Source organism: Haliotis rufescens, unplaced genomic scaffold (assembly GCF_023055435.1).
Source record: "Haliotis rufescens isolate VD_foot unplaced genomic scaffold, xgHalRufe1.0.p SCAF_3, whole genome shotgun sequence".
In the NCBI taxonomy this organism is placed as follows: domain Eukaryota; kingdom Metazoa; phylum Mollusca; class Gastropoda; order Lepetellida; family Haliotidae; genus Haliotis; species Haliotis rufescens.
Genome location: NW_025964001.1, coordinates 58,122,860 through 58,141,009, shown reverse-complemented (window position 1 = coordinate 58,141,009; position 18,150 = coordinate 58,122,860). Strand labels below are relative to the sequence as shown.

The 18,150-nt window shown below is 40.9% G+C and overlaps 1 protein-coding gene across 2 annotated transcripts in view; it reads right to left on the bottom strand.

Annotated features, from left to right (window-relative positions):
• Nucleotides 1–3,000: 3,000 nt before the first annotated feature.
• The window catches only part of LOC124151127 (lysosomal cobalamin transporter ABCD4-like), a 41,166-nt gene continuing 26,016 nt past the window's right edge, over nt 3,001–18,150 (bottom strand). For both annotated transcript variants that reach the window (XM_046523463.2, XM_046523464.2), the window contains exons 14-18: nt 17,037–17,073; nt 11,280–11,373; nt 7,406–7,482; nt 4,880–5,088; nt 3,001–3,764 (exon numbers count right to left, since the gene is read on the bottom strand). In XM_046523463.2, coding sequence (XP_046379419.2) covers nt 4,892–5,088; nt 7,406–7,482; nt 11,280–11,373; nt 17,037–17,073 — 405 coding nt within the window. In that variant the 3' untranslated portion in view covers nt 3,001–3,764; nt 4,880–4,891. The remainder of the gene's footprint in view (nt 3,765–4,879; nt 5,089–7,405; nt 7,483–11,279; nt 11,374–17,036; nt 17,074–18,150) is intronic.

The window sequence follows — 18,150 nt, the reverse complement described above, 5'->3', positions numbered from 1 at the left end:
TCTTGGAATACAATAAACAAAGCAAATTGAAGTAAAAAGTGAAAATCTTGAATATTCTGTACATGATAAAGCAAGCAGTATATAAAAGATTTCAATTTCTTCCATACCGTATACAATGCAATAAGGGGGAGGGGAGAGAAGGAGGAGGAGGAGGGGGAGGGGGAGGGAACTCTCTTTTCCGACAGGTGATTTCAGCCGTCAGGACATCGAGGCACAATATTTTGTTTCTCTTAAAGCAGTAGCCAAACAAATATTTGGGACAAAACTCAAAACCAATGGGGTCATAAGAGTAACAGTACAAATACCATATGTCAGTTCAGTGATTTGTCTTACCATATTCGACGTAATAAGCGCCCAGGGCGCTCTCAAAATTAGAAATAAGAGCTCTTATTAGAATATTATTTTGGTAAATGGTGAACGTAAATTTTGAGGTCTATCCTGACACCCTGAAATGTTTATATACGACAGATATATTTTTCCAGAATTTAATTGCCCATAATTAAGGGTACATATAACACACGAGTGTGTATAATACACGAATAAATAAGTCTTGTGTACATTGGTCAATCGGAAGGGGTGCTAATTGGGATTGTTCGCTAGCCAATATATTAGCAAATATCGCCATGGGCGCTTATTAGGGCGGGGCGCTTATTACATTGAATACGGTAAATATCAATTGATCAGTGTGCACTTGTTTTCTTCCTCAGCTCCCTGGGGAGTATACAACCCAAGCAGCTCATGAGGTGCTAGAAGGTTAACGGTCACATTGTCTTGAAAACAGTTAAAATACTTAATGTCAATCAAAGCCTGCTTACCACAAGCTCTGTATTTGAATGAACACCCAGACTTGATTGACTCAGGCTAAAGACATTCAGTTCATACAAAGATTTAATACAAGTGGAAGATAATACTTAACCAATGCAAAAAATACAAGCATGATTAAAACTCAGAACAGTTATGTTCTTAAGGAACATCAAGTCCAGATAATACTAACATGACAATATCTACCGTATTCGACGTAATAAGCGTCCTGGGCGCTCTCAAAATTAGAAATAGGGGGCTCTTATTAGAATATTATTTTGGTGAAAAAACAGAGTTGAAAGATAAATTTCGTGGTTTATGCTGACAGCCTGAAATGTTTATGTACGACAGATATATTTTTCCAGAATTCAATTCCCCATAATTAACAGTGCATATAACCCATGAGTGCGTATTATACGCGAATAAATACGTCTTCTGTACATTGATCAATCGGAAGGGGTGCTAATTGGGATTGTTCACTAGCCAATATATTAGCAAATATCGCCGCGGGGCGCTTATTACGTCGAATACGGTATTTGGAATAGAGGATTTCCATAAGAATGCATGAATGAATGACACCAGCAGGCCTCAAAGTTGAAATGTTTACCAAGTAGCCATATGGCTACAAGTATTTTTTTCCAGGTCGCCAGTGGTAAAATCAAGAAGTCAAGCCAATATTGTAGGTAGCCAAAAGCATTTGAAATTATCTTTTATCAAATAACTATTATATGTACAAGTCATAGCACTAGTCTTGGAATTGTATATTAGTGTAAACTGTACATGCTGTACTTGAGTTTTGTTATTTGTGACCTCGAGCAATGATGCAATTTATGTCACTGGATTATAGAGGTATATCCTGCTTATCCAATAAAGTATCTACTAACATAAAATACTAATTACATTAATATTTATGCATTTCGGTTCATTGTTGACTTTAGGAGGAATTATTTGCAAGTACAATCAGTAGCAGACATGTTTATTTTTGTGTCTACATATGTGTATCAATAGAAATTAGTTGCCACAAGATATATTTTAAGGTAGTCATTTGGCTACCTCAGAATTTTAGACAGTAGACAAATTGAAATTTAGCTCGCATTGGCCACCGTTTTAGTCGCAACTTTGAGGCCTGACCAGATGATATGATAAATGAATCTAACCCTTGAAGAGAGAGTTTGGACCGGAACATACTACAAAACATTCATTGGTCTAACTTGGTCAGTTCCTGCTACCGGGGTCTCCATTCTGGGACCAGATAGTCTTTGTTCTAAGCGCTGCTTGCACCAGTAAATACACTCATTTCATGCCTTTGCATTTAGTGAAGAAAATACATATTTTTACTTTTTACAATTTCTGACATTTGACTAGAACAAATACCTCTCTGAAACAAAACAGCATCCTCCCTCACTAACACATTGTTAAACAAACAAACAAAATATATAATGAAAACAATTCTTTATGACACGATTCTTTCATACTATTATGCTGCAGTTGATATGGCATGACAGTTTAACAATAGTAACAAAAGAATCGGGTAGTCCTTAAAATTTCATTAGTAGTATATTAACATTTCTCTCAGACCAGCAACTATTCAAAGTTTTTGTCTATTTGTCTAGTGATCTACTGACAACTTACTTCACATAACTGACGATACATTTGTGATTCTATCACACTTGCCATTCATACAGAGGGCAGTGAGGGATATCTGGGGGATATCTGGGGATATCGGAGGGATATCTCATCTGGGGATATCTCCACTGAAGTGCTCTGGTCTGTCGTGCAAGTTACTGTAAATCTTGAAATCAACGCAAGGGTGAACAAGCGTATAGATGACAAAGTCATCTATATCCCCCGCCCATTTTAACACGTAATGGTCCCAAACCAGGTAACTGACCCAACATTTCTCTTAGCCCATGTCAAAATAGCTGCAATTGAAATTCTAAAATAATCATTTCTAAAACTCCTTAATATCAAATGGCACTAGTTCAGTATGCGCTTTGTATATAGACATGCAATGTTTGGCAAGGAAATATTTAACAGTTTATTTGTTATACTCCTTAAGTAAACCAATCCTATATTAAAACTTAAATCCAACTTGTTGTCAAGGAAACATAAACAATAAAAATTTCTAAACTTCACATTTATGTCACCAAATGACTATCAACAATAAGACGGCCTCACTGCACACTTTGGATAGCGGAAATACCAACTTGAACATATACACAAACACGGTTTATTGAACAGCACTTGTAACACGTACATAACAATGTCATTTAAAGAATAGGAATTACACAATAGGCATCCGGTGAGTTATCATTGCATGTCAAACTAAGCATCATTGACCACTCCAATGAGTGAACTGTTGTCGGTTCAATTACTTTATTGCCTTTGAATTTCCTTAGTGCCGGTCAACAAAATAAATATATGATCTGTGTGTTGTTATTAGGAAAACACTGTTTATTGTTATCACGGAAGTGCGTTACTCAGCCCTAATAAGTGGTGCTATTTGCCGTTTGACTGGATTAAGGTAAGGATATGCATCATTCCACTGGGGATGGGGTGGGGGGAGTCACATTGATTCTGCTAGGGGTCAGTAGTCGTATTAATTTTGAGACACATTAATTTCAAGATTTACAGTTTATCCTTAAATTATTTCAACATTGTTGTCAGTCCTTAGGATCTATGATAACAGAATAACAAATACAATAAACCACACAAAAAATCGACCACATTTACAGCACTTTTTCAAAAACAATACTAACATTTAATTCAGATCGAAATGAAATAAACTTTAATAAAATAAATTAACATTATTTCAAACAAAACAAACACTTAAGACATGGAAAACTAAAGATGTTACATTGCTAACAGACAACTCTTCTTGTGAAAATAATAATTCTAAAGTGTATGGTCTTGAAAGACGTCTGGCTGGAATTGTTTCCTCCGGGCGGCTGATTCCTGGCATTCTGCCGGTAAACAAATAGAACATGACTGAAATATTCCCACAGTCCCACTGCCACAAATCTCATTAAAAACACATCTAATGCCCCCCTTTCACTACGACCATGAATATCCCGAATCACCCCGAATCAAAAACTTTGATGATTCGGCCAATAATGCAAACTTTCGAAGATAAATCAGTAGGAGGTACGAAGCAGTTAAGACAAAAGTATGAGAGAGTTACAAAAACTCTTGGCTTATCGGGTTGAGTGAGTGAGTGAGTGAGTTGGGTTTAACGCCGCTTTTAACAGTATCCCAGTCATATCACGGCGAGTCAGCTTAATGTGGGAGGAAAGCCCTAAGTGGATCAGGTCTCAGACGTTTACCTCTTCGGTGAAACCCACGAGCATGGGTATGGTGCTGACAAACCTAGAAACATAATTGGGTTGAACCGGGATTCGAACCCACAATCATAGGTTTCTGGCGTGCACAAGGGACGCAACTCTGCACAGCAAATCGCAGCGCCTTAGATGACTGGGCCACCCGTGCCCCCGGGGAAATGATAAAAGTAATCCAGAGAAATCACAACATTGATCATTGAAAGTATGCCGCAATATATGAATCTATACGATGTTTAGCGCTATAGAAATTGCCAATTATTTATGTTATACGATAATCTGCCTAAGATCTGAGTATATGCCAATATTTGCCCTATTTATGGAATCTGCCATCAATATTAGAATCTGCCATGGATAAGTCCTGCAAGGGATCCAAGTCCTACATGTATACAGTCAACTCTCGCTTATCCAGACACTTGTGTCTTCTCAAATATTGTCCAGATAAATGAGTTTCCAGCTGACCTGACTAGATCTTCAGCAACCCATACTAGCCGTAAAAGGCAACTATGCTTGTCGTAAGAGGCGACTAACAGGATGGGTGGTCAGGCTCGCTGTCTTGGTCGATGCATGTCATTTTATCCATATTGCGTAGATCTATACTTATGACATCAATTACTGGATTGTCTGGTTCAGACTCGATTATTGACAGACCACCGTCATATAGCTGGAATATTGCTGAATGCAGCATTAAACAACAAACAAACAACAAACAAAACACCAGGTTATCCACAAGAAACACCAACCAATATTCCCAATCACGCGTTAATGACATCCTGTCTGATTGGGGTCATGGTCCAGCCTCCTTGTCCATCGAGATGAAGCTCCATGTCATGGAATCTCCGCACACTCTCTCTATGTCCGACACTCATGACCGTGATGTTGAGCTCCGCACACTGCCGATACAGCTGTTCCTCAATGTTCACACCAATCTGACTGGTGGACTCATCTAATGCTGAAAACATAGGCAACAACTGATTGAGTGAGTGAGTTGGGTTTAACGCCACTTTTAACAGTATTCCAGTTATATCACGCCGTGTCAGCTTAATGTGGGAGGAAAGCCCGAAGTGATGCAGGTCTCAGACGTTACACCACTTCGGTGAAACCCACGAGCACGGGTATGGTGCTGACAAACCTAGAAACATAATCGGGGCGAATTGGGATTCGAACCCACAATCATAGGTTTCTGGCGTGCCCAAGGGACACAACTCTACACAGCGAATCGCGGCGCCTTAGACGACTGGGCCACCCGTGCCCCCCAGCCAGCTTCAGAGGCAGAGAGATCAGGGATTTAATTTTATTGTGATGTCATGGCAACCAATGAAGTCACAACAGTCTGCAATTGTGATGCAATTTCATGGAGTGACATCTTTTGATATGACCCAAACGACATCTCCTCTGGAAGCCAATTTTGGATGATATTTATAGAGACCATAATACGAGCATGTGTGTCACACTGATTTTACAAAAACGAGTGTCAGAAGTAGTGTTTTTCCTTGAGCAAAAGCAAGAGAAATATATGAGTGTAATTATTTCTTAATCCTTTCCAGCTCCCCTTTAGAAAAATGCACTGATCTCCATCGCTGTCCTAGAAAACCACAATTTGACTAATGACATCAACAATCTTCAGCTTTGACATGGTTGCTAGTGTGATATCATTCCGACCTTATGTCACAATAGATTCGAATGACGTCAACAATGCCACCCGAATGACGGAAATACAGTGGTGCATTAGAAGTGAAATTTGCACTAGTGCACATATGATTTTCATGAACTCGGTTATTTCTAACCCTATGGGTAACATTATTAGTTATTGTGTCTTTAGTTGCTGAATAGAGTGTAACGCCTCACCCAATATGTTTCTGCTAACCTTATATGACAATGTATACGGCAACTAAAGACACCATAACAAATTTATAATGCTGAAAAGTTTACACTATTTGGTATCTTTGTCGCACGTCATGTCAAAACTAACACTTACAACCTAAGACGTTAGGGTCAAAGGGAGGCTACTCTTCAAATCTCAGAGGCCAAACCTTGTTGATAATTTTAACTTCATATAATTTTTATTAAAGTCAAATGTGATAAAAAAACCAAACATCAACGTCCTTGCACATCAAAATTAATAATACTAAAACACAAAACAGTGTTGAATAACAAATTTCGGTACCAGAATTTCCATGTGAAATATGTGAGGTGGGTGTTGGAAAATCCAAAATGGCTATTACTGATGGTATACGGTCTCATATTAGGTCAGTAACAACCATCTTGGATTTTTACTGACGGTATACGGGCTCATATGGGTTTAGTAGTTCTTCTCTCTCATTGGTCAATCTCACTTTGAGGCATAACGAGGGCAAAAGTGAGCGTGGCTCACTAATACCCCCGACCCGCCTAGTGTGTCAGTAGTTACAAATTAAATAGCTAGGATAGGTTAGGGTTTGAAAAATTCATGAAAAAATGGAAAATTAATAAAAACAATTTTTTTCTTTTGACTGCAACCCTCCATATGACACAGATTATATGTACTAAGTTTGAGACGAATCCACAGAATAGTTTAAGAGAAATCGTGCGGACAAAGTTGATGGACGGAGGGAGAGATGGACGGAACCTTGGTATAACTATATAAAATCACATATGCCCAGGCAAACAAGTGGTCGATGGCATCAACAATCCACAACGTCTGTGCATGATGACACCCTGGAGCCATCAGCCAGGTCACCCAGGACACTCACAGGTCACTGGGGAGCTATTCCAGAATAATCACAGGCTTCAGAAACCTGCACAAGTCAACATTTAATGTGAAAAGTTGTCAGTCTGTGGTCAACTTGAAAAGGGGTACGAGCGATCAAGCAAATATTGTATTACGTAGCATCAGCAGTTTTGCAGCCATCTGCAGTGAGCCTGTTGGCATTAGGGTGTGAGTGAGTTGGGTTTAACGCCGCTTTTAACAGTCATATCATTTTCCAGTCATATCACGGCGTGTCAGCTTAATGTGGGAGGAAAGCCCGAAGTGATGCAGGTCTCAGACGTTTACCACTTCGGTGAAAACCACGAGCACGGGTATGGTGCTGACAAACCTAGAAACATAATTGGGGCAACCGGGATTCGAACCCACAATCATAGGTTTCTGGCGTGCCCAAGGGACGCAACTCTGCACAGCGAATCGCGGTGCCTTAGACGACTGGGCCACCCGTGCCCCCGTTGGCATTAGGGTAAGTGAAGTGATGGCAACAAGCGAATAGTAAAACTGAAAGAACATAACTTCTAACCTGCAAAAGGAGGCTGATGATAATACAGTCTGACGAAGGCCAGCCTCTGCATCTCTCCCGGGGACAGCTCATCATACCTGGGAGACAACAAGAACACAAATTATTATTATTTTTTAAGCCTTTAACAAGAGTCATCAGAAAGATGACATATCCCCCCTGCAGCTGTCTGTAAAGTAAGCACTAGTAAATGTGCAATTCTCTATGAAGTGAGTCCACAGTTGAATGTTCTTTAAGAAGCATACATTGTTTACCCACTGAATGGTTTTCGAATTCTGGCCCGGAAACGAACCCGTTCCCCAATGGAGTCTAGGTCCAACTTCTTTCCATAAAAATTGTAAAAAATATAAATTTGTAAAAAATCTTTTATCAAAAGGCACCATTTCAGTATGTGCCTGATAGATTTGCCAAGTTTCGATCAAATACACTGAATGGTTTTGGAATTCTGCCCCTGAAACGAACCCAAACCCCAATTGAGACTATGTCAAACATCATTCCATAAAAAAATTAAAAATAAAAATTAGAAAAATCCCAAAATATCAAAAGGCACCACTCAGTATGTGCCTGATAGCTTTGCCAAGTTTCGATCAAATACACTGAATGGTTTTGGAATTCTGCCCCGGAAAAGGAAATGATTACGGACGGACAGACGGGCAGACGGACGGACGGACAGACTGGCTGATCGCTATATCCCCCCCGCATTATATGCTGGGGGGATAAAAGATAACTCATTTGGATGAATTCAATACTTCACAAGTGAAATTTGCAGCGGTGTCATTTTGCCCATCTACTTTGAGTCTCCCAGAATTTCAGGTCAACATCAGTGAGTGTTGTGCATTATTTGATCCATATGGATTGTTGCAGGGGTTGACTGTAGGGATGGTGTTGAAGTTGTCTGTGACGCTGTGTCTGGGTCTGCTCCCCTACGTGTACCTCCCCGTGTCTGCGTGTACCTCCCCGTGTCTGCGTACACCCGGGCGGCACGGTGGATGTGGGGGGATCTGAGGATGGAGTAGGGACTTTTGACTTGGTGGGCAACCTATTAGGGCTGGGATGAGTCCAAATTTATTGCACGGTACCCGACCCCCTATTACCCGACCCTACCTGGGTACCCACTGTAGGTCTCAAAAGTGGGGAACAAAATGTCTGATTGGGAATTGAACATGAAGTTGACTGAAGCTTTATCTTTACTCAACTATGCTTGCCATAAAAGGCGACTATGCTTGCCGTAAAAGGCGACTATGCTTGTCGTAAAAGGCGACTAACGGGATCGGGTGGTCAGGCTCGCTGGTTGATGCATGTCATCGATCCCAATTGCGCGGATCGATGCTCATGATATGAATCACTGGATTGTCTGGTCCAGACTCGATTATTTACAGACCGCTGTCATATAGCTGGAATATTGCTGAGTGCGGCGTTAAACAACAAACTAAACCAAACCAAACCAAATCTTTCCCATAAGTCAATACACCCTTTAAGAAGTAGAGATCTAGGAGTTACTGAGTGAGTATATGTTGTATACGTTATAAGTTAACGCTGCAGTCAGATATATTTCTATATGTTGACCTGGCAATCAAGTAACTGACAGCATGACCACAATCCAAGTCCGACCTTTGATCCACTGTATTCAACGCTTACAACAAGCATTGGTTTCTGAGGTCCAATTTTACCCTAGAAACCCAACGAAGCAGAGTGAGTGAGTATCATTTTACACCGCTTTTAACAATATTCCAGCAATATCACGGCGTGGGGACACCATAACTGGGCTTCACACATTGTACCCTTGTGGGGAATCGAACCCGGGTTTTTAGTGTGACGAGTTAACACCTTAACCACTAGGCTACCCGACCCTCCAACTAGGCAGAGTATAACAGAGAGTGAGTGAGTGAGTGAGTATGGTTTTACGCCGCATTTAGCAATATTCCAGCAATATCACGGCGGGGGACACCAGAAATGGGCTTCACACATTGTACCCTTGTGGGGAATCGAACCCGGGTTTTCAGTGTGACGAGTTAACACCTTAACCACTAGGCTCCCTGACCGCCCCTCCAACTAGGCAGAGTATAACAGAGAGTGAGTGAGTGAGTGAGAGAGTATAGTTTTACAGCTTTTAGCAATATTCCAGCAATATCATGGTGGGGGACACCAGAAATGGGCTTCACACATTGTACCCATGTCGGGAATCGAACCTTGGGCTTCAGCGTGACGAGTTAACACCTTAACCACTAGGTTACCCGAATGCCCCTCCAACTAGGCAGAGCATAACAGAGAATTTACATGTGTTATCAACAATACCTGTGAAAAGTATGGAGATAAATATGTAGTACACAGGTGGCTACATACAAGGGAGTTAACTAATTTAGCTGGGGGAGAGTATTTGTTGTCATGACACCCAGCACTGGTTTGTAAACAAAACAGTCTGTCAGTTGTCATCTTCCCGAGGCAAGGGAGTTAACTCACTATAAAAGTCCAGTTTCCACCCTTGCCGAACTAGGCTGGTATTATGGAGTTACATTTTGGCTGGACTAACGAGTCTATGCATAGTCCAATCAAAATCGCGCACCGAAATTGAAATCCGGTTCGTAAAGTGTCATGCAGATTTCAGTCGACTGCAGGATTTGCAAAGCATGTACACCGCTAACTCATTGTCAACAGATATTTTCTAAATCTTTTCATGCTTTTTAATCAAGGTGCTCACGTGATTTGATGCACTTCGCGATGTAAGACTCGTTTTATCACAATATAGATCTTGATCGTCTTGACTGGGCGCCACCGTTTTGCTTGAAGCAAATGCAAGTGATACGAGAGGTTGAATCTGATTGGTCAATAGGAGAGGCATAGAAAGGACATAACTCGTAATAGCCACTGGTGGCGCTACGATCGAGCCCAGGAATTCCAGCCTAGTTCGGCAAGGGTGGAAACTGGACTTTTAATGGCAGTTAACTCTCTTGCCTCGGGAAGATGGTCAGTTGTAAGCCCAGCTCCATGCATGGTTGTGGCTGCCTGTCGCAGTGGCAAGCTATGACTGGTGGCAGTGAGAGAGTACAGAGAGCTCAGCGAACTGACACTGCTGTGAGGAGCTTGTAGACAACAGTACAAGGGGAGGTAACAAATATGCTCATAGATGAACCATCCTACCATTACATGTAAATCTGTCACACTGTAGAAGGAAGGAAGGAATAGTTCCTCTTGTTTATTCTCTTGAAATATTATGTAACATTAATGACTATAGTATGTATAGTCTGCATCAAATTATTTAGGAAATTACTTGCCAGTGAACAGATGTCAAAATCCCTATTTTATTTTTCGCACTTATTCATGACCAGAGACTGCCTCCAAAACACACACACACAACCTATGTGTCTAAATATTCCCCTTAATAATGACCTCCAACCTATGTGTCTAAATATTCCCCTTAATAATGACCTCCAACCTATGTGTCTAAATATTCCTCTTTATAGTGATCTCCAACCTATGTGACCGCCTCCGTGGTGTAGTGGTAGAGCGTACGCCCAGAGAGTGGATGGTTTGGGGTTTGATCCCAAGCCGCGTCATACCAAAAGATGTCAAAAGATGGTACTTGTCGTTACCCTGCCTGCATGGCAATCAACATAACAAGCACTGGTGGGCTCAGGGTCAGTATACTGTGTCTGAGTGGGTATTCATGTTAAACTGCGGCATGGTATCTCAGTGGGCTAGCACTATAAAAATCAACACTAGTCTGGGCAAGCACACCCCACCCCCACACACATCCACATCGCTAAATAAGTGCAACAATCTTGGACGCGACGTTAAACCCCATTTCACTTCACCTCACCTAATAACCAAGCATATTGTTTTTATCTCAGCAGTGGAACAATCACCCTATAAAACTTACCAGTTCCAGTCCACAGCAACATCAAGCCCTCCAATCCTGTCAATCAGGTATTTCAGACCTACCAAATCTAGATATTGGTACATCTTGTCATCATCTGAAAAACAGTGTGCAAGTTCAGAATGTGAACATTGACATTCATAAATTAAGTTGATAGGTCAAAGGTGAATTAGATACTCATGACCTTGGTCCAAAAAGTCTTAAAGCTGAATGAACATATCAAATCTTATGCATGTGACTTACCGGTCAAATGAAACCCAACAGAAAAAAATATATTTAAACTGGCTTAGGCTTAAAAAAAATACTGTATTCGACGTAATTAGCGCCCCGCTTTAATAAGCGCCCACGGCGATAATTGCTAATATATTTGCTATTGAACAATCCCAATTAGCACCCCTTCCGATTGATCAATGTAAACAAGACTTACTTATTCGCGTATAATACACACTCGTGTATGCACCCTTAATTATGGGCAATTAAATTCTGGAAAAATATATCTGTCGTATATAACATTTCAGGCTGTCAGCATAAACCACGAAATTTATCTTTCAACTGTTTTTTCCAGCAAAATAATATTCTAATAAGAGCCCCCTATTTCTAATTTTGAGAGCGCTCTGGGCGCTTATTATGTCGTATACAGTAATAGAACTGACTTATTGCCGCCATTACCATATGCAGTGCACATGTAAAGGGAAGTAACTGCATGCTCTATTGGATTGCATTGTTTTGAAGAATTAGGATTCTTATATTTTTGGGGAAAATGGAAACAAAAATAAACATGCAGCAGACTTTATGATGATGCTGGCGGTGCCTGAGAACCATTATTTTTTTAGCCTTATATTTCTGTGAACCTTCACAAGTCCACTTTATTCAATTACACCTGTTTCCAGGGAGAACATGAACATCACTCTCAATGTTAAGCTTCGTTCTCTAATTTTCAGGATTTTTATCCTGAAAATACAAGTTGTAGACATTGCCTTTGATAGGATATCTATTAATGATTGTAAAAATACCATATCATCTTCTTAATGAAAATCTTGGTATGCTGAGAGTGAGTGATTGCTTTTGGTGTAAGACCACTTTGAACAATATGTCAGTTGTATCATAGAGAGTAATTTTGATGGAGAAAGAAAGTCCAAAGTGATGCAGGTCTTAGATGTTTACCGCTTTGGTGAAACCCATGTGTACAGGTATGGTATGGACAGAATTATACTCGGGGGAATGTGGGTTTCTCAACAGAAAACAACATAGATATTAGATAACATGTTAGTGACTGAGTGAGTGAGTGAAGAACAAATCAAAACACATTCTTGTTCAAGATGTACAGCATGTCCATTATACGATTTATTTCTTTTGTCAAACCTGAGGACGACTTTTGAATCAAAATTCTAAACATCTAAATTGTTGTGTCTTTTCCATCTTCATGAGTCAAGGAAGTTACTGGCTATAGAAGTCCAGTTACCACCCTTGCAAAACTAGGCTGGAATTATGGAGTTATATTTTGGCTGGACTGACGAGTCTATGCATCGTCCAATCAAAAATGTGCAACGAAATTAACATCTGATCCATAAATTGTTGTGCAGATTTTTGCTGATTGCAGGAATTGCAAAGCATTTGTACCTTCAACTGGGTGTGACAGATATTTTCCAAATCGTTTCATGTTTTAAATCAAGGTGCTTAAGTACTTTGATGCACTGAATAAGGTTAGACCCGTTTTATAACAACATAGATCTTGATTACCGATCAGTTTGTCATGACTGGACACCATGATTTTGTTTGAAGGAAATGCAAAGAATTTGATAGGTGGAATCGGATTGGTCAGTAGGAGGGACATAGAAGGGACATCCTCTTGTGGCGCTATGTTCGAGCCACGAAATGTCAGCCTAGCTCGGCAAGGGTGGAAATGGGACTTTTACAGTCAGTTAACTCCCTTGCCTCGGGAAAATGGTGAGTGAGTGAGTGAGTGAGTTGGATTTAACGCCACTTTTAACAGGATTCCAGTTACATCACGGCGTGTCAGCTTGATGTGGGAGGAAAGCTCGAAGTGATGCAGGTCTCGGACGTTTACCACTTCGGTGAAACCCACGAGCACGGGTATGGTGCTGACAAACCTAGAAACATAATTGGGGCAACCGGGATTCGAACCCACAATCATAGGTTTCTGGCGTGCCCAAGGGACGCAACTCTGCACAGCGAATCGCGGTGCCTTAGACGACTGGGCCACCCGTGCCCCCGGGAAAATGGTGAATGAACATTAAAACTGTTGTAATATTCACTAACCAATTCTTCGTTGCAATCTACAAATTGTCAGAAATTTCAAAATAAATAATACCTCTATATCTCACAATTTTTTATGTTCCTAGTACTTGTAATAAATTAAACTTGGGTAAATTGTGCTGGTTTTTTTTCTTTTTGAATTCTTTTCATGAGTAAAATCTGGCACAATTTGTATTGCCTGTTCTTAACATGCGGAACATATACGCCTGGTAGCCACATGCTTTGAAGCCTAGATTACGGTGGGCAGGTGGGTGAGTCATCCTGCAAGTGAGTTGGTTTGGTTGGTTGGTTGGTTGGTTGGTTGGTTTGTTGTTTAACGCCACACTCGGCAATATTCCAACTATATGACCGCAGTCTGTAAATAATGGAGTCTGGACCAGACAATCCAGTGATTAATATCATGAGCATCGATCCACACAATTGGGATTGACGACATGCATCAACCAAGTCAGGGAGCCTGACCACCCGATCCCGTTAGTCGCCTTTTACGACAAGCAGTCGCCTTTTACGGCAAGCATGGGTTGCTGAAGACCTATTCTACCCCGGATCTTCACGGGTATGAGGTGCTTTAAGCAGTTGCAGTTATCAGCATGGTCAGAGGGCACAGTGAGTTAATAGCATGACCGATGTTCAGACCATGAGGTATTGGGAAACAGACAGGTTACAGATGAATGATGCATACCGGTAGTCCTTCCTCAGATCATCTTTCACCAGCCATTGTGAGTCATCTCTAACGACAAACAGGAAGAACTGAGGAACGGAGGATCAACTAGAGGTGGTGGCATTTACTAACCACAGAAACAGACCCACAAGCCAGCATTTCCTCAAAGCTTAAAATGTTATTGCACCAGTAGACCATGTCCATGGGGCATGTACAATGTTTGTTTGTTTGTTTGTTTGTTTAACGCCGCACTCAGCAATATTCCAGCTATATGACGGCGGTCTGTAAAATAATCGAGTCTGGACCAGACAATCCAGTGATTGACATCATGAGCATCAATCTACGCAATTGGGATCGATGACATTTATCAACCAAGTCAGCGAGCCTGACCACCCGATCCTGTTAGTCGCCTTTTACGACAAGCATAGTCGCCTTTTACAGCAAGTATGGGTTGCTGAAGACCTATTCTACCCCGGATCTTCACGGGTCGCATGTACAATGTACTTTGAGTCCATTGGTTAGCTTAATGTTCAACGCCACACTCAGCAACATTCCAGTCCATAATCACAACTTCCAGACTTGGACCTTAATGAGACAACTTTAAGAACCAACAATCACCTAAGTCTCAGGATTGGGCAAATAAATGTGCAAAAGTAATTAACTGATAATAGTGAGTGAGTGTATATGGTTTTACGCCACTTTTATCAATATTCCAGCAATATCACGGCGGCGGACACCAGAAATGGGCTTCACACATTGTACCCCAGTGTTCGAAATACCTGCCTGCCCGACCGTCCGAGACGGGTTGATTTCAACTCGGGCTGCCAGATTTTCAAATCCCCCTGCCCGACGGTCGGGTTATGTTTCATATGTGAAAATATTCAAAATATTTCCCGATGATAAGCATTAATTCACATGTAAAGATGAATGATAAAATGTAACCAAAAAGAAACCCTGTTAGCTTATCCTGAGAAACATATGATTATAGTGGGCAGGCAGGTTTTGGTCAGGGCTGGCAAGTATTTCAGCTAGCCAGTTCTGTGGTCTGGCTGAAAGTTTTGGGAGTTTCATACCCTGTTGTACCCATGTCGGGAATCGAACCCGGGTCTTCGGCGTGACGAGCAAACTGATAATAAATGATACAGCATTGTTTCACAATGTACTTTGGATCCATTGGTTGGTTTAGTGCTTAACTCCACACTCAGGAATATTCTAGTCCAAAATCATTGCTTCCAGACCTTCATTAAGACACCTTCTTAAGATTTAACAATCACCAATGTCTTAGGATTGTGCAAGTCAAAAATTGCAGCAATTAACAGCAAATTATACAGTTGACCTTGACCTTTGATAGACATAGCACCAACATCATGTGTGGTAGGATTTGTAAAGACACACTCAAAAATGATTTTTATCTCTTTGACCTTCACAAAAGACTTCCCTAGGTCAAGGCCGTAGTTAACTTTTTTTGACAGGGGGGGGCAAATACGATTATTCATTTCTTATTCAAGTTAACTTTCACAAGGAAAAATGTTTTCTATAAAAAATCCAGGGGTGCAACTGCCCCCCCTGCCCCCCCCCACCCCCTGGCTGGCTACGGCACTGCCTAGGTCCATGTGAAGTAAGACCCTATTAGGAAATCCTCTAATGTCAGTCTTTGCGCCATATTCACGAGTACATTTGATACAACTACAGTTGTAAGTTTCCTCAAAGGAGACCTTGACTTTTGTTATTACTTCAATTGACATTTGATGTGGTAGGACTCCCAAAGAAATATGCAAAATAAAGTTCCATGCCTGTGGAGGTAACCACGCCTCAGAAACTGACAATGATATGGTCTAGCTGTACAAAATTTGAAAGCTGAACACTGACCTTGACCTTTGTCTAATCTTGACCAAAATGTTTTCAAAGCAGACTCCATCCTAGAGAAGGTACATACCATGCTTAATGTTAATTGCATTAACAAGTTTTGAGAATGTATTACCACAGCCATCTTTGTTAGTTTATTCTCATAACCTTGACCTTTGACATTTCCATGAAAGGTGCCAAACGAATTTTCCAGGGCCATTTGAAGGAGGCCATGGAAAAATAATCTCTGATGTCAATAACATCTAGCAGTCAAGTGAAAAGTTGCTGGCGGTGGCAGTGAAAAGTTGCTGGCGGTGGCTGTGAAATTCCACAAAAACTTAATGCCTAAAGAGGTCCCGTTAATTATTCTACAGAAGCCTGGTGTGGATCTAGTGACGCTTGGTAACATCTATATGACAAAGAAATAAATGTCAGAGGTAAGCGACAAATAGAGAATCTCACCCAAGTGTCTTTTGATATCAAATATATCAACACGAGTTGATAAAAGTGGAAAAATTCTGAGGCTTGCCGAAGATTTTTGCCACTTATATCACCTAGTGTTGATATATTTGAATCAACAGACACGAGGGAGAGATTTTATTTATCATCCAACATCATTCTTTCAACTTCAGTGTAAAAAGTACTGCAAACAGCTTCAGTAGCAGAGCCATTAGTGATGTCATTTGATTGAGACGTCATGGTAACCAGTGACGTCACAATGATCTGCAAAGCATTGTGATGTAATTTCATTGCAGCGATATCTACAGTGTACATATCGCTTGATCTCATCCAAGCGATATCTCTTGCGGGAGCCAGTTTCGGATGATAAATTGTTATTTAGTCCTATTTAATACGACAGCAGACGCTATCAACACTGGCCTTCTGGTCTTTTATTCAGAGTGGACTGCACAAGAAAACACAGTAAAAGAGTGATCAGTGTGCTTGAAAGTACTAAACTACCACTACACAATACTCACGTTGAACACATTCATCACTCCTCAAAGGGTATATGATCTGGAAGAAATAATATGCATTCTTAACCACAGAATAAATTGTAAATGTTAGTTCAAAATTAAACAGAAAATGTATTCAGTTACCCTGGCAATAAACAAAAAGACCTCAAGTTCAGAATGAAAAATTGTTCTATGAAATGTTTGCACTGTAATAAACAGTTGCTACAACACTCAAAATCATTCAGTAATCTACTGATTAAATGGGAGGGACGGAATGCACATAGAATAGACTTGAATTACTTAATGTCTGTCATGTCCATCTTCCCGAGGCAAGTGAGTTAACTGACTATAAAAGTCCAGTTTCCACCCTTGCCAAACTAGTGGGTGAGTGAGTGAGTTTGGTTTAACGCCGCTTTTAACAGGATTCCAGTTATATCACAGCGTGTCAGCTTAATGTGGGAGGAAAGCCCGAAGTGATGCGGGTCTCAGATGTTTACCACTTCGGTGAAACCCACGAGCACGGGTATGGTGCTGACAAACCTAGAAACATAATTGGGGCGAACTGGGATTCGAACCCACAATCATAGGTTTCTGGCGTGCCCAAGGGACGCAACTCTGCACAGCGAATTGCAGCGCCTTAGACGACTGGGCCACCCGTGCCCCCCCTTGCCGAACTAGGCTAGTATTATGGAGTTACATTTTGGCTGGACTAACGAGTCAATGCATAGTCCAATCAAAATTGCGCACCGAAATCGAAATTCGGTTCGTCACACTGTCATACAGATTTCGTTTGATTGCAGGATTTGCAAAGCATGTCCACCGCCAACTCGTTGTCAGCAGATATTTTCCAAATGTTTTCATGTTTTTAATCAAGGTGCTCACGTGATTTGATGCATTTCGCGATGTAAGACCCGTTTTATCAGAATATAGATCTTGATTGTCGATCAGATCTAACTGACCGGGCGCCACCATTTTGTGTGAAGCAAACAGAAGTGATATGAGAGGTGGAATCTGATTGGTCCATAGTAGAGGCTTAGAAGGAACATGACTGGTAATAGCCACTGGTGGCGCTACGATCGAGCCCAGTAATTCCAGCCAAGTTCGGCGAGGGTGGAAACTTGACTTTTAAAGTCAGTTA